Source organism: Nuphar pumila, chromosome 7, assembly GCF_984573655.1.
Source record: "Nuphar pumila chromosome 7, dmNupPumi1.hap1.1, whole genome shotgun sequence".
NCBI lineage: Eukaryota > Viridiplantae > Streptophyta > Magnoliopsida > Nymphaeales > Nymphaeaceae > Nuphar > Nuphar pumila.
In genome coordinates this window covers 2,715,449-2,733,165 of record NC_143255.1, presented here as the reverse complement: position 1 = coordinate 2,733,165, position 17,717 = coordinate 2,715,449, and the positions used below count along the sequence as shown (strand labels likewise).

The 17,717-nt window shown below is 38.8% G+C and overlaps 1 protein-coding gene across 2 annotated transcripts; it reads right to left on the bottom strand.

Moving 5' to 3' along the window:
• Nucleotides 1-5,083: 5,083 nt before the first annotated feature.
• Nucleotides 5,084-8,638, bottom strand: LOC149830846 (transcription factor bHLH123-like). 2 transcript variants are annotated; one of them, XM_090011889.1, is made up of 7 exons: nucleotides 8,226-8,638; nucleotides 6,608-7,211; nucleotides 6,228-6,344; nucleotides 6,072-6,137; nucleotides 5,841-5,906; nucleotides 5,703-5,759; nucleotides 5,084-5,474 (listed from the first exon to the last, which is right to left on the bottom strand). In XM_090011889.1, the coding sequence occupies exons 1-7, from the start codon at nucleotides 8,561-8,563 to the stop codon at nucleotides 5,325-5,327; spliced, it is 1,398 nt and encodes a 465-aa protein (XP_089868015.1). In that variant the 5' UTR covers nucleotides 8,564-8,638; the 3' UTR covers nucleotides 5,084-5,324. The 2 variants fall into 2 exon arrangements, with proteins under 2 accessions (XP_089868015.1, XP_089868014.1); XM_090011888.1 differs by having other exon boundaries at nucleotides 5,084-5,495; nucleotides 8,226-8,637.
• Between the last annotated feature and the right edge of the window lie 9,079 nt (nucleotides 8,639-17,717).

Below are 17,717 nucleotides of genomic sequence, written 5' to 3'. Positions count from 1 at the left end.
GCATGGAGATCGGTGGACTACCTGAAGATTAGCTATTGAGAGAGAGAGGGAGAGATTATGGGTGAAAAATCTTCTGCTTTGATGGTGTTCATAAGTAGATTATAGTTACTCATGGTTGCATTTTCTATTGGTGGAAAAGACAAAAAAAGGGAGAGCGAGCTTCACTTACTGGACACTACCATGATCTATCCGAAGGGAGCTTTGGTGGATGTGGATTGTCAACATTCTCCTTCATCAATCGACGCCTTCGATGAGCCCAGGCCTTGAAGTTGAGAAGAGAGCAGGACCCTTGAACTCCATAGAGACTGAAATGTAATATCACATGTAGTGTTATAGTGTTGTTGTGTAGCACTCATCACACTACCATGAATCTTTATAGACTTTTGAGAGAAGTCTGTAGTGAGAGGTTACCACAATTGGTAGTTACCTTGTATGAGCAATTGGGATGACTGTCGTGTAACTCGCATGATGTAGTCGTGTCAAATTGGGTCACATCAGGTTGGATATGATCCATATTCTAACATTCTTTCACTTGACCATTGACACGAAAATGCACTTTATTAAGGTTTTACTGTGATCTCAATTCAATTTCTATGTGGGTTCACATGCTATCCTGTATCACAAGAATGAATTATACGAGTCGTGAAGATGAACATCTCTATATGAAATATTATATTTCTATGTACTACAATATTATTCATTTTTAGTGTTTAGCATGATAAGAATACCTTTATGAATAGGTTGGTCTCTAACCCATTCTATTAGACTTTTTAATATTGCTATTATGTTATTCTCTCTTTTCAAAATGAGAGACCCTTTACACAAAATAAACAATAAACAAAACCATAGAGAATCAATTTAGTTTTAAAAATGTGATCATGTAAAATCATAATGTATTATCATACATCAAAAGAAACCAAATAAACTCATCCTCATTATATGTTGGGAATACAAACCCGATGCTAGCCCTTTAGTAAGAAGATCTCTAACATTTATAGAAGTCATTTAAAGTGAAAGATCGATACATTAGATCAATGCTATGAAAGAAGAGTTTGACTTTATGTCAAAGAAACAAGTGTAGGCCTATAATCCGATGTTGGTAGAAAACACAAAAAAAGAGAGAAAGAGCTCCACTTACCGGATGTTGTCATGATATATCTGAAGGAAGCTTTAGTGGATATGAGTTGTCGACATTTTTCTTAGCCAATCGATGCCCTCGATGAGCCCAGGCCTTGAAGTCGAGAGGAGAGCAGGACCCTTGAACCCCAGAGAAAGTAAAAAATAATATCACATGTAGTGTTGTTGTGTAACAATCATCACACTACCATGGGTCTTTATAGAATTTTGGGAGAAGACGGTTGTGGGAGGCTGTAGTGAGAGGTTACCACAATCAGTGGTTGCCCTGCATGGACAGTAGCGATAATTGCCCCGTAACTACCATGAGTTATGCTATCCTGTGATGTACCCGTGTCAAATATTCCAACATTTTTCACATAATGAGTTTGTCTCTTGAGTAACATATATACCCCTTAAGATATTGCAACCTTTTTATTTAAAAGCATAATTATGTCACTTCTTTGAGAAAAAAGCACACCTAGGCATGCATTTAAATTTAAACAAGTGAGTTCTGTAATTAAAATTATTATAGCTAACATAGCTATTGCTTATTAATATCTCAAGGTCCTAATCGTCATCCTGGTAACCTCTTCAGTTTTTCATCATCATAACATTACAAGCAGGGTATCCTCATCATGGAACAGCAGTATGACCACCAGCACCACAACCATCATAATCATCATAAGCTGATGTCCATGGCTCACATGCATCAAGCATCCATCATTATCATGACCATCATCAAAGTAACAACATAAATACACCCACAAGGGTTCAACAAACCTGGCTAGGTGGGTCGGCTTAAGGCATTCAAGTTGAAAGAGGGCACGAGTTTGATACCCGAGATGCCCATCCCTTGCCCTAATGCAAAAGCAGTAGGCTCCCTGGTGGGCAAGAGGGGTTGCCTTAGGGGTTTTAATGGTTTAGGGGTGGGTCATATCGTAATCTCTCCCAAGCGTGCTTCCCTGTTAATGGATTAATCTGGGAACAAGGGAACTACTAGTGATTAACTTTGCAGCACAGGCATAATCATTAATTAATCAATTGGAATTTTAACACAATTAAAAAATTAATTATCAGACGTTTGAGCTCCGACCAAAGTACGGTACTTCTATGAAGAACTTAATTTGAAAATGAAAGACAGATGAGAACATTACCATATTACTCCCAAGGCCAGGTATCCTCCCCACTCCTCATTTTGCTTTTTGTATTTAAGAGAATCGATTAGACTTGGATATTCTAACGAAAGAATTCATTTGATAAGGTGGAGAATTTTGCTTTGTAATAGCGTGAACATGCATAGTTTTGATAGATTCTACAATAATTAAGACAGTATTCTATGAAAACAAGTCTAGTCCATGTCAAAGTACATGAGATCTCCAAATTAATTAAAGTTGATGCTTCATTGCAAAGGAAAACTATAACTTCTACGCCTTTATGACTTTTGCACCACTGTTATTCTCCAGGTGAACACTTAAAACATGCACCTTTCTTGATTCCCCATAACATCAGAAATGTAGCAACAGAATCTAAAAAGCTGGATCATCATGGTAAACGATTCAGAATAATGTGTAAATGAAAAGATGCATCAATGCTAGAATTGAATGTATTTAATAGTTTAAAGTGTTCAGCTCCAATTGAGGTACCATCAAGCAACGTTTTGTTTTGTTTTGTTTTGTTTTTCGTTTCTTGAAGTCGAGGAACGTTCTTACGACAGGGGTCACTTAACGGGCCTGCCTCCCTATCAAGTAAAAGTCTAAGAATAGAGCAATATGTCTACCAATTTCAGTGATGCAATGTAATAGGACAGGTAAAGGAACCTATATATGGTTGTTTGGGCTCAGCTCGTTAAAGATGAACCCATGCTCATGCTTTGCTCGTGAACTTGTCATGAGCCGAGACCAAGCTCATTACAATCTGAGGTCTGCCAGTCAACCATGAGCTGAATTGTATTACAAAAAAAAGTACGCTTTTAAAGTATATATATATATATATATATATATATATATATATATATAGGAAAATGAAAGCCTCCTCATTGGATGTTTTATTAGATTTTTGATATTTTTTTCAAAATTCTGATTGTACAGATGTAATCTATAATGCTTGTTTTTATAGGAATCAGTTCTTGGTGCATTTAATTCCAATGCATATATAGGTTTTTATAAGTCTCAAAATCAACGGCGCACAATTTTCATGAATTTTCAAAACTCCAAATATCAATTTTTCTATCCAAAATGCATGATCCATATGTCAATTTATTGTAAATCAATCATGCTGAACACATCTGTACGGTCAGAATTTTGAAAAAAAAAAAAAAAAAACTCCATAGGAGAGGTTTGGGAGGATTTTCCTTGGGGAGTCTTTCATTCTCCTATATATATATATATATATATATATATATATATATATATATATATATATATATATATATATATATATATATATAACATTTGCTGGTGGGTAAGGAATCCACTAGTTAGAACACACAAGGGGATATTGTTTTGACAAAATCTTACCTCAATGTGTTGAGCATTGTCAAAATATTAATCAACTCATGGATCATAGTTTTTCAACATAAAAATATGTTTTCTTGAGAGAAAAGAATTTGGTGCATTGTAGGCTGTTGATTTTTCAACCCTCCTAAAATCTGATATACTTTAGAAAAACATAATCCAAAAGTCAGTTTCTATTAAATAAACTTAATATATTAGATCACATCAGTTGAACCGAGCTAAATCCCCTTGTTCATGTTCAGCTTGTATATGCTTTCCAGACTGCTTGTGGCATGACAGGCCTAGCTCACTTTACGAGTCCCAATAAATGTTTGAGCGAGCCAAACGACCCGAACTCCGCGAGCAGCTCACCTCGTTTGCCAGCCCTTGCGATCTAGACATTTAGCATATCATGGTTTGGAAAGAAAAAAAGATTCATTAAGCATTTATCATATCACGAAGTGATTACGAGTTAAGATTGCATGTTGCGAGGCTGATAAGGAAGAATAATTCTGTACACCTGGATGGAGCCAAGTGCACCCAGTTGTGCACTGTACGTTGTTGCAAAGAGTCTTGGTAACAGAACCTCTTATGTTCTAGAGCAGATGGAACTTATAAATAGTGGACCCACCCATGTGTGCGTGCAGTTAAACGCAGATCTGAGGGGTGTCAGCTCTAGCATAGGCCCTTGTCAGCGCATGCATAATATCACAACTCGGTTAAACTCTCTCTCTCTCTCTCTCTCTCTCCCCAAAAGGATATGGACAAAAGGTATAAGATGAATATGTCGAACAGATGGGATTCATTCTCTTTTGCAAGTATAGCATCAATCATGATATTCCTACTTATTAGCCTCCCATTACTCTAATACAGCTCTCTTTTTTTTTTTAGATAGCAGTTTATGGTTTTGCATGTGGATTCTCTCCTAGCTATAGAGAGAGAGAGTCTTTTTGCTTTTGGTTTTGTCTTGCACAGACCTTTGAACCGATGAGACGCCATTGTAACGCTCCATATGAAAGATATGGAAGATCTCTCTCTCTCCCCTTAGAGAGAATAATGAATACCCAGAAAAAGGAAGAGACAGTGGGGCACCCTGTGAATTCCACTACCACATCAAATATATATAAAATTAGCAAAAGTTAGTTCCCCTCATAAAACCAGCTCTACACTCCCCAATTCCGGAATTCAACCATTCTTTATTGTTTTCTAAATCATGCGGTCGCTTGGTTTTGTATGCATTTATCACGGACACATTCCTCCTTTTCTCCCCACACTTCCCTGATAAGTTTAGCCATGTCTCTAAAAACCAAAAAAAAAATCAGATGCAAGTTTACAGTTTTATTATCATTGTTGTTCAGATATTTTAATCAGAATTATTACATACTAAAAATTCTCTCTAACCAACCTCAAATATTGTCCATCCAGCATCATTCACCTGTAGCTGTCCCAACAAGCCCTGTCCCTTAACTGTCACCTTTTCTTTTTTTCGCTTTTGAAACCAAACGTTACAGTCATCCTTCTGATTTCCTCTTTTTCTTCCCTCTCCTTTTCCCTTTTCTCTTTCTCATTCTCTCTCCCTCTTTTTTTCCCTTGTTTTCATCTCCTTCTTCATTACTTTTCTTTCTTCAACTTAATTGTATTCTTTCACAACTTGCTTTGGGATGAACCCAACTTGTAGAGAATTAGTTCCTTTAATTCTTGTTTCTTGCTTTTTCTCTATCTGTAATTCCCTCCAAAAGTTGGTGTCCAGAAATCGGCTGCTGTCTCGCTAATCACCGGGAATGTACTGGAGATTGGAACCAGGCATAGTCCTCTACTTCTCAGATCCTGTTTGGGTCCTTCATGGTCCTTTGATTTATCAGGATTCTGCAATTGAATAACAAGAAACTATTCTTTTTTTAGCATTGAGACAAAGTATTCAATTTTTAAAAAAATGGCAATAACAGGCATAAAAACTATGTAACAAATATTACATGATGTATCCGTGGCAGAAGTGAAATAAGCACTATACAATTGCCACAGCATGCTTCACCCTAGCCCAAAAAGAAAGGTAGAAAAGTGGCAATAGTTTTCAAGATTATCTTTTTTAACTACCTGGGGATGTTGATGTTGCATCTGAACTCCACTTTTCATGTATGGATTGCTTAGCGTCTGCAAGTATAAAGTGCTAAAGTTATAGGTCTTTTCTTCCATTATGAATGCAAATAAGTTGGTGTGAAAATTTCTGCTTACATTGACTTGATCATGGAGGTATTTGATGTACTGAATTGCTTCATGAAGGACTGATGCTGTATCAGTCTAAGAAAACAAAAAAAATATATGGAATTAATGAAAGAATGAAAGCACTTTTTGCATATTCATGAACTAGAAGAAAAAAAAGAAGAATAAAAAGGAGAGAGAAAGAACATAGATGGTTTCAACTTTCAAATATATTGATGAGAGAAAGATGGTGAAGCAAATCACCTTTCCGAAGGGCGAAACGAGCTGCTGCAGAGCAGTAATTCTGTCACCCAATTTCTCCTTACGAACCTGTTAAAGCGAAAGAACGATATGAATTTTTAATGAGGATCATATTCAAACATGTCTCCCTTCTATAGAAAAAAATGCCTCTTTAATTACCTTGAATGTTGGTAATGGTGATGGTGTTTCCAATCTGGGCCTTTTGAATGTTGATTCAATATTGCTACTTTTCTTCACGTCTGATGAGCTTGCATCACCAGTTTCTTCAGAATTCCTCTGAGAAAACAACCAAAAAAGAAAGAAACTTTAAAGAATACAATTTACTGAAAACAAGCCCAAAACCACAAGGGTTGCGCCCATCGGTTAGGGGTGACTTGTGAACATCACCAAGTTGATAGGATGCCTCAAGTTCGAAACCGAGGCGGTCGGGGTTGGGGGCGTGCCACTTGCGGCAAGGTCGAAGCTGACTTTAGGTGGACAGGATTTTTCCCTTTGGCGTAGCCAAAAAAAAAATCTATATATGTTTCTCCTGTTATTACCTTTGGCATGATATTATGGATATTGGGCCTGTCTTCAAATGTTGGAGCAAGAAATTGTGAAGATGAGGAAGCATATAGAGTTGCTCGAACCTCAGCTGCCATGGTCGTTGATGCATTCCAGAAAGGAGCATTGTTTGAGAACTGTAATTGGTTGCTAAGTTGCTGTTTGGGTGGTGATGAAGATGAAGAAGATGCTGGTTTGAGAAATTCTGGGAACTTAGACCAAGAAGGAGAGAACTCATCCGAAAGTAATGACTGTGAATTCAAACGGTAGTTCATAGATGGAACTCCTGACAGTTGAGCTTCTTGATCAAGCAGTCCCTGCACCATAGTTGAAGGATATCCATAACTGCTGATGTTATTCAATGGAATACTCCGGCCGGCGACCAAACACTCTCCGGGGTTCAATCGTTGTTCTAGACCAAACAAGTTGTGTTGATGTATTTGCTTGATCGTGCTCATGTTTGAGTCCTGCCCAGTAGCCCAATCCTTTTGGAAGTGGCCAGAGGGGATCAACGGATCGTGCCGGAAAACTGGCCGGGAGTTCAGGTCTTCATCTTGAAGCATCGCCTGCATGCTGCTGTCTGCTCTTCCACCACCACGCCTGCATGGGAATCAACATATTGTCAGTAAGAGTATTAGATACAATTCACAGTAGAAAAGTAGGCCATGAGTTGAACATAGCATATTCTTGAGCAATTTTCCAAATTCTTATGGTTCTAGAATATAACAAGATCCTTCATCTTTAAGTGATGACAAGCAGAAGCAATTGAAGTACAAATATATGATTAAGATGCCATTAGTAAAAGATTTATTCTTGGCAACACATCATCAGATCTTATATGCCATGCCAATCATAGCCTATATATGTACAATATGGTAATGAAATAATGATTTTTTTCACTATTTGCTTGAGATCCCTTCAAAGCTAAACAATAGTGCTTATTATGGTTTCTCCATTTATCACCACAAAGGCTTTAGCTCCTGTCGAATATAAATAATAAATTTCAAAATTCTATCACCCATTTGAATTCTAAACCATGTACAAGATCATATTGAAAAGATCACTTCATGGGCAACAAATTTTAAAAAATTCCTTCAAAAACAAACCACATCTCTGGTATTAGACTAAAATATTTCTCTGGAATAAAAGAAAAGACTAAAATGTATAGTTCTTCATGAATAATCAGAACCAACTGAACAAAAATTTCAAATTATTCCTACTCAAAGATTTGGGTACCTCGATGACTGATATATGTATGGTACTGATTTTCCGAAAAATAGTTAATAAATTGTTGCAATTTGTTTTCAGATACGTGTCACGTTTGCGATCTTCAAATATCGATCAAAGACTTCATTTTTTTTTACTGAACCTTCAAATTTTTTATTCAGATTGCTTAAAAAATATATATACACAGATCAAAGATAGAATTCTGTTCATTTTGATTAGTAAATCTTACATTTTTTTTTCCTCTTAGTTATCCTTAATTTACCTAATGAATCATAACATTTCACAAGGCAATTGCACTCTCCATGGTGTTATTTCAATGGAGAAAGCGAGAAAAAAAAATACTGTAAATAACTCAAGACCACTAGCTCTGATATTGCTCATACTCACATCAAGGCATGGCTCCAATCCGGCACCACTGGTGGTGATGAAAGGCCGAAACCGAGCAGTTGCAAGGACGAATCCATTAGCACGCCACTCGAGTCTGGCTTATGAGCCTCGGCAAACACCATGGGACCACCTCCAGACATCGAGGCCGAGTGGTTGTCGATGGATTCCTCGCCGGACCTTGCCTTCATCTCCGTGATCTCCGACGACCAGCCGAAGCTGCCGACCTCGCTCATGGCTGTGGTTGCCATGCACGCCGATGCCGAGGTCCCGCCATATTCGCCGCCGCTCCTCGCCCACCAATTGCCGCTGCAGACTCCGCTGTGCATATCCTCCGCCATGGCCACCACCTCCACCTCTTCTCCTTCTTCTTTCTCTCTCAAGCTCTTTGTGTTGATTTGTTTGTCCGAAACTGGCGGTCTAACGAAAAAAGATGCGACGAGTGGTCCTATATATATAATAGAGGCGCCAATCGTACGGTGGGTGCTGGTTGACAAATCTCAGCCCATCATCACATCAACCTTTGATGATCATACACCATTATTCAAGAGAGAGAAAGATGAGTGAGAAAGAGATGAGGCTTTGAAATTCCTTTTGCCTTCTCCATAAAGCGATGTGTATTTTTTTTTCTCTTCGTTTATTTTATTTTATTTTTCAACTCTGCTTTTTGTCATTTTATTATTCTCCATCTTTTTTTAGTTTGCGGTATTTTTTTGGACAAATTTTTATCTGGTGCCACGTCATCGTTACAAAATCCTCTGTTTTAGAGAATTGCAGAAAGCTGCCAACGTATCAGCTTTTTACAATATAATGCGCCAACTTTTTCGGTATTACATCTAACTGCCTTTTTATGTCAAATCATAGCCACAATATCACTTCACGCGATTTAAAAAAGCTATACAACTATTGCATCATTAACATAATATCTATTTATATATTTTTAATATTTCAATGTTTTCCTTGTATTTTATATATTTTTTTTATATGTTTTTAAAATTTAAATATATCTATATCTTCCCAAGATTTTCTCAAGAAAAAAAAATTTTAATTTTTTTTTTTTAGATTTTCCTTTCGGAAGAAAATCTCGATAATGAGATCTGTGACCATATGTCAAATACGTTTCAGAGTAGAACATTAAGTTTTTGTATTTTTCCTCTAAAAGAATTTGTATTTTTGATAAAATTATTCATCTTATGCATTTTGGTTAGAAAAATAAATACCAACTATATTTTAATTATTTGGCTTAACTAAAAAGCGGGCAACTGAGTGATTTCGGGACATGTTTATCAAAACAGCAGTTGAGTGTAATAACCAAGAGTTTATTCACTTTTATAAATATCTAATATTAGGCCTCTTTTCTGTAATTTACTCTTCCTCCTCTCTTTCATCATAGAGAATAATTGAGTATTGATTGACCCTGCTTTTTTTGTTAATTACAAATACTTTAAAATAATATTGAGAATGGATTGACTTGACAATGATACTGTGGCATGTGGTTAGGGGTGTCAATGAGTTGGGTTTGACCTCGATCCGACCCATTCCAAACCCTGTAGGGTCAGGTTTGGTGATAAATAAGAAAGCTCAATTAGAATCCGTGTAGGACCTGAAGGGCCTGATTAATATATTGAGCCGGGAATGGTTTGTGAAATTTTATACCAGAACCGGGCCTAACTCCAAAGGTCCCATTGATATATGGAGTTTGGTATGGTTTGTAAAATTTCATACCAGACAAGGGTTCAACTGGAGTGCCCATTAATTAAGATCTACAAATTTTCAACGTAAAAATGATAAAAAAATATTATTTTATCAGGTATGGTCTGAGTTTGGTTCATGTAATCCTTATAAGATCTGGGTATGGCTTTTCTTATGGTGTGTCTGATTAGACTCTGGTCCGGACCCGATACCATAATCTCAAATCAGTTTTTGGGACTGGTTTCACCTTAGTTGGAACCAAACCCGACTCATTGACACCACATAGTGTCATTTGGATTGCTGTCTTTTTGTGTAATTACAAGATGGCCCTTGTTTTTCTGGTAACCAGGTTGGTGAAAAGGGCGGTTGGCAGTTTCAGTAACCATTTCCTATTTGGATGTTTTTCCCTAGTTGAATTGATGAGTTTTGGCATGAACCAACTCCAGACCTAGATGACTCAAAGTTCGTCTGGGGCTGGAAGACTTTGGAAACAGCGAGCCAACTTTGTGCAATGTTTGGTGTGTACGTATGTGATTCGGGCCCAACATGAACAAGTTCATGACCTTGGTCATTTTTACCTGGTATGTAAATGCATTCTAGTTCTCAAAAGGTCTCTCTAAAACATCAATTTTAATATAACATTCAGGGAAAAGGGATTGGAACGACACACTCACTGTGCTTACTCTCGGTCAAGTCAGTTCAGTGACTCATGAGCAACTAGACTCGGGCCCCTCGTCAGCGTGGAGTCAAGTGAGGCCATAAGGGGCCTTTTGATTGTGCAGATATAACTGCATAGAACAAGCCTGTTTGGACACTGTTGGCCAGGCATGGAGGTGTATTGTACAAGTCGAGTTTTTTTCTCAGCAGGTGTTCCATTCTCTTTTTTTTTAGTTTTTGTCCCAGGTGTCCTAAACATTACTGCTCTTGGGAGAGGGGTGAAACACCACCAGACACGGTTGTCCGAGCAATCAAATTAACGTCCCCTAAGGGTATGTTTGAAACACTGCCCTTCACCCAAAATGGGACAAAATGGACCATGAGAGACGGTGATTTTAATAAATGTTGGATGTTGGAAACAGCGTCCGCTGCATCCTTAAAAACCTGTTCCTTTTGTAACACTCTTCTTGTTACAAAAAGAATAGGACATGAGAACACGTTTAAAAAAAAAAAAATCGGGGGTAAGGGTCCCCAACTCTCTATCTTTCTTTCGCAGCCAGGGGCTCACCGGTGCCAGGGTCACCGACGTCGGAGATGAGGCTATTGTCAAGAGGCAGGCGACACCGCCGGGGATGAGGCCACCGGCATGGTTTTTTCTTTTCTTTCTTCCTCTTTTTTTCTTTCTTCTTCTTCTTTTATTTCGGTTTGAATCAAATTTCTTTTTAGGGCATTTTTAGATTTTCATGTGTGAGGGTTTTCTTAGATTAGGGGTTTTTTGTTTGATTTTATTGATTAGGGTTTCTTCTTCTTTATTAAGTTTTTTTTTCATTGATTAGGGTTTTGTCTTGTTTTTCATTCTTTCCCCCATCAAACAACGGATATTTGTTGGACTTGAAACAAAAAGAACATAACCAACGTTCTTTTCCGTTCTTTTTGTTCATTTCGCTCAACCCTAAACAAACGATCAAAAATACCCTAAAGGATAAAGTCATAGAGTTAATGCTAGAGCAATAGACATGAGAATTCACTAGGTTCAGTCAACTTGGTGTGTGTCTCATGACTTGAAGAACTCATAAGGCTTAGTCAACCAGGTGAAGTCCTTCAGTGCCGCGCCAAGATCTGTGTTCATACACATAGTCTGTTAAGTTGTTTGAATCTTGACCAAGTCAACACCTCTTGATTTGGTCAAAATATTTGACACTAGCTAGGTGCACCCATCAAGACTTGCCGAGCCATTTATATAGGCAACATTCATGTCCAATCAATAAGATGAACCTAGTGGCCTGTTGAAATTGTGTTGGCATTACCCAATCGAACCTAATCGGAAATTGGCTATTTCGATTTGGAGTCGGATTCAAATTCATATGAAAAAAAAAAGTATAAGAACCGAATCCAGATCTGGCTAGCTTAAATTGCTAATCATATACAAATATGATGAAAAACACTGTATTGAATCTGACTGACTATTGATTGATTCTGCTTACTGAATCCGACTAAACAGATCGGATTCGGTCAGAATCTGACCCAAATCCAAAACAAAATCTTATAAAAAGATATAATATAAATAAATAAAACTGCAAAAGGGCATTTCAGTCATTTCTCCTTTCACAGTCGGTGCACGGGAGCCTTCTCGGGGCGAGGCGGCGGGGCTTGGCTGACGTCAGGCTTATGACTACGGAGGAGACGGGGTAGGGTCAACCTGGGGCCCAGCGAGGCATGCGCGCGTGCAGCAACACCTGGGCCTGCCCTTCCCAATGAAGTCAAAGCCTGAGAGCGACGGGTTGGCCGTCCAGCAGACCAACGAAATCATTCCCTTGACCACTCACTCTCTCTCTCTAAAACGCAAACGCACCCAGGGCTAGGTTAACTCACGTCCCTGGCTCGATTCGAAGCTAGCCGCCATGAGTGTTGAGCCCAAGGTTGTTAAATGCGATGAGGCGAAGCAAGGCGTTGAGCCTGCGCTTCGCCTCTGAGGCGTACGCCTCTCACAACTGGAATGGAAGTAAAGCGGTGGGAGGGGAGGCAGTAAGAGAAGGGCCACCCGCCCAGCTGGTACGGAAGCGAGGGATATGCCGGTCGTCCGGTGGTCGGACAAGACTCAGCAGCAGCTGCAGCAGCAACTCCGGTGGTCAGTGGTCACAACTGGTCGGAGGTTGATGAGGGGCGCATCACAGCAACGCCTCAGTACCTTGAGCGTGCGCCTCGCCTCTGAGGCGTACGCCTCTCACAACACTGGTTGAGCCTTCTTACTGGTCAGATTTAGCCGTCAAAGCCATGCTCTAGCCATGAATTAATCATGTATACAATAAGTTATATTTTGGAAATTAATTTCCTGAAAAATGCAATGTTCTTTCCACCATTTTAAACTTTTATAATGTGACAATATATTCAAAAATATCGAGTTATTATTGTGTAGACGATCCTTTCTTCCCAGTTTCGATTCCCACCGGGTGTGCGGCTGCCTTTCACAGGTGAGCTTTGTATGGGATTGGGTGTCGGTCAATGTTGTTAGTATCAGTATCGGCCCATAATCGTTGGGCCACCGATTCAGATGTATCGGCCCGCCCCCGATACACGGATACTCAACTGAATCGTGCTGTATCAGCCCAAAAGTAATTAAAACTTATTATGTGTTAATCATAATGTGACATGTGTTAAAAAAATTAAAATAATATTAAAAAAGTATTATATATATATATTAAAAACTAGTCGATTCAGGCCTGCAGCGTATCGAATTTCCGCCGATACGATGCGTATACTGATAACATTGGTATCGTGACCCCACCTGCTTTGGTGGAAAACTTCATTATAAAAAAAAAATCATGATTCTTCAACTTTTCTGGCTACGGGTGGCCATTGTTTGTCACCTGATAAGTGGCTGCTACGATTCGTAATCAACTGGAGCGTTTCCTTACCACAAGATCGAAGCTGGGGGCTCTGCTTGTCTGGTAGGAGCAGCTACTGCACGTCACCTTGTGTTGGGACGTTGCAGGTTCAAAACCCAATGGAATAGTGGTATAACTGGCCTGAAGGGATCAGTCAAACCCGTACTTCTCAATGGGCGAGGAACCTCAAGGGTTATAGCAACCGGAGGCAGTGACTGGAGGGTTTTCCTTTGGTCTAATCTAAAGAAAAAACAATATTCACGATTTTTCGTAATGTTTTCATTTTTTATCGGCAAAATCTAAATTACTGTTCCTTTTATGTAACTCTATTTATTTTATTTTTACCAACATTCTTCAATGAAAAAAATTAAGAAAAATAATAACACGTCAACAAATTAAAGGGTAAATGCTGGCCGTTTAAAACGTTTGTCAATATAAGAAGAACATAATCCACGATTTTAGCGTGTAAGTATTTCTGCACCCTGTTGAGTAATGTGAAAGGTTGTATACAATTAATGTTTACATGTTGGGGGTGTGCTTCATACTTTTGCTTTAAGGTGATATACTTTTTCTATTGGCATATAATTATTCATAAAAGCTTTTGCTAGCATATTCAATTTTTATAATAAGGTAATGCATTCATTAGTCACAAACCAATCGTGTATTTTAATATGGGCAAATAGCTTTCAAAGGTGAGAGTTCCTCGTCATCAAAAAGAAAGAAAAAAAGGCACATAGCCTTTGCTAACAGGTCGCTACCATTTAGTGTTAGGTAAAACTGGAACGAGGGGTCGACGGAGCAAAATCTAAGCTATACATGAAAAGATTTGGCGTGAGCTGGTGCTGGAAGTTTGAGAAGTAAATTCGTGCACGTATTCGGCAGTGTTGAGTGTTGAAGGCTGCCAATTCAACCTCCGTCACCACCCAGGATCCCCTATAGATTATGTGTTTTGAGCTTTTTCAAAATCAAATAGGAGTATGTACATGGGTATCATGCATGGTTCTGGATATATATATATATATATATATATATATATAGAGAGAGAGAGAGAGAGAGAGAGAGAGAGAGAGAGCCGAACTATAATCATCAACATTACGAAACAGGTTCAACCAACATTGAACCTACCAGATCACCCACCAGGCCCAAGACATGCCAAGGAGCCCCCAAAAAGAAGGAAAAAAGAAGAGAGAGAGAGAGAGAGAGAGAGAGAGAGAGAGAGAGAGAGAGAGAGAGAGAGGGGATACTGCGCTAAAAGAAGATTAGTTTTGAATTATCATGGGCTTCGATATGGGGCTTTGGTTTGAGCCATGAGAAAACTACAAATCAATAACAAAATAAGCCTTTAAGCACAGCCAAGGATTGCAATGGGCATAATGAATGGTGACATTTTTTGGGATGATGGCAGCATGGTTGACTCGACCCAGAATCTCAGGAGTGGGTTTGTGATTGGAGGGAAGGTCGGTGTCTTAAGGCACAAAGCTCACTTTTTTTGTTCAGGGGAATGACATTAGGTCATAGCCATCCACTACTTTGGGAGTCTTGTATCTTGTCGTCTAATCCTCGAGTATAATGTTGGGTTTCCTTACTTAACATTGTGACTTTATTGTATATGACCCTGTTTTCATGTCCATGTCATGACCCAAATCATCGATGACTGTGGGACCCACCTTGGGCCACCATTGCTCTGAATTGTCAATTTTTGGCTGGTTGAGTTTTTATCTTATCACACACACTTATGTTGTTTTATTGTGCTTTTTTTTGTGCGATAGACAAAAAAACTATCTATGTAGGGGTGTCAATGGGTCGGGTTTGGTTCCTACTCAGGTAGAACCAGACCCGTCCCCAATTTTCGGGTATGATATTGAGTCTGGATCTGGGTCTAATCAAACTCACTATAAAAGAAACTATACTCAGACCCGATAAGAACTACACGAACCAGACCCGAGCCATATCCAGTAAAACAATATTTTTCGTTATCATTTTTACATTGAAAAATTATGGGTCTTAATCAAAGCTCGGGTTAGGCCCTGGTCTGATATAAAATTTCACAAACTATACCCGGCTCCATGTATTAATCGGACCTTCATGTCTGAACCTAGGTCTTAACTGGGTCTTCTTATTTATCACCATACCCGGATCCTATAGGGTTTGGTATGGGTCGAGTCTGGGTAAACCCAACCCATTACGCCCCTAGTTATATGGTCCATTGGCGCAAAACCTCAGGTTACTTTTGCCCACCAAGAAGTAGACCTAGCTTCAACCTCTTGGATTATTGACCCATGGGTTTTGAACTTGTGAGCATCATCGAGTTTAACTTGGAGTTTACTATGTCTTGTTGCATATCTGCATATACATAATCATGTATGCATGAATGAAGCACAATCATGCAAACAAGCATTTCTGCAATTGTATGTATGCATCTCATGTGTTCATGAATATGAATGACATCATCGTGACGTCCAAATGAGGTGGAGAAAGGAGGATACCACATGGCTAATGAGAGGTCCCCAAAATCTTTTGTTTGTAGAGGAACAATGGTGACCCACAAAAGGCACACGAGTCACATGCGAGTATCTGATATTGTGAGGTTCCCGACAGGTGCCAGTATGGGAGAGGACACGTGTCGATGCACATGGGTTGACCCTGGATCATTGTCAAGCTGACGTGCACCAATTGTGCTGAAAAAAGTCAACTGGGTCAAGTAAAACACGCGCCGCCCATGTTGTCTTCTTTGTCATTTTTCTGCTTTCTTTTTTTAGAGAGAGAAAGTAAACTCAAAATTTATTAAATAAGTAGGAAGAACTCAGGTCGATGAGGTATCGACCCCCAGTTTTACAAGTAGTTCAGGGCAGCGGGTAAAGATAGGGGTCATTTTTCTGCTTTCACAAAGTAAAATCAATTACATGGTGTAGAGAGAGAGAGAGAGAGAGATTTTCAGTAAAAAAAAATTGTGGGATATTCAATTATAGCTGCACCACTAGGTGGGGAGGTATGTGCCTAGTCCTTAGGTCTTTATTTTAGGGTTTAGATGAAGCATAAAAGAAATTTGTCTCCTTTCAGTTTTAGTTATACATTCATAGTGGGTTTAGATTAGTATCAAATGATATTACGACACAACTTCTTTAATATATTTATTATTGGGGTTGGCCTCCCTCCCTCTCTCTCTCTTTTGGTGAATTTGCTTTCTTACCTACCTAAATAAATTTATGATAGTTCATCTCACGCATGGCTCTATGATTATCTTTGATTAATCAAACATTCCCTTTCCCTTTCACTTGAATTATTAATGAACATGGAAAAAGGTTTCTTCCTTTTTTGTTATTTCAGCTGGTTCAAAGGCTGGTTAGCCATGGCTAGCTAACAATCGGCTCAAAACATCCAAAACCAAGCCTCAAATCTTTTTTCGTTTACATGAGAAAACTGACACCGGGTTCGGAAACTACTTTGCCGCGAAGTCCTGTCGAATTATGGTTGCTATGCCCGACAAGCATAACCAGGTCTTCGATTTCGGATGCGGTTTCTTCGAATAATAAATCAAAAATAAAAATTTAAAACCTTAAGGCTGCTTCCTTCACCTAGGAGAAAGCCTGCTGCTTCAGCCTTGTGGTAAGGAATTGACATTCTTTAGCTTGAACACATAAAGACGACTCGCTCAGCTTAGTGTGTACAACACATGTGGGCTAACACAAAAGCTGTTAGGTTAAACTATAATTATATATTGAAAACAATAACTTGGTGTATTTGGTCTGTCTTCCTTCAATAAAATCAATTGGTAATAAGTCAGAAAGGTCAATTCAAACTTCAACTAGTCTCCACTAGAGTTGACTTGCTGGGTCATTCCAGCGTGTTAACCTTATGTTCCTTGTAACCATGATGGAGATTGTTCCTTTACTTAATTCTCCATTTGAAAATTGACCTCATTCCACTCAAGTGGAAATATCAAACAAAAAAGAAGCCGCGTGGTATACTTCTTTATAATAAAGAAAGCTGTTAGGTTTCTGGACTTGTCCTAAGGTGGGACTCTTGGGAATGAGGTTGACATGGTTGTTTGACTCATGATGATATCATGGTGTACTAACTGGATCCCATCCCTGCTAAACCCTAAAAATACATGAGGCTTTGAGTCGCTTGTCCTATTGCAGTTCTCATTTTCATCCCCTTTATTTAATCTTTTATCTAGCCTTGTTTTCTATTGAAAAGTAGAGAACTGAAGGTATTAGAAGTAGTAGTGGTGTCAACGGATCGGATTTACCCAGACTCG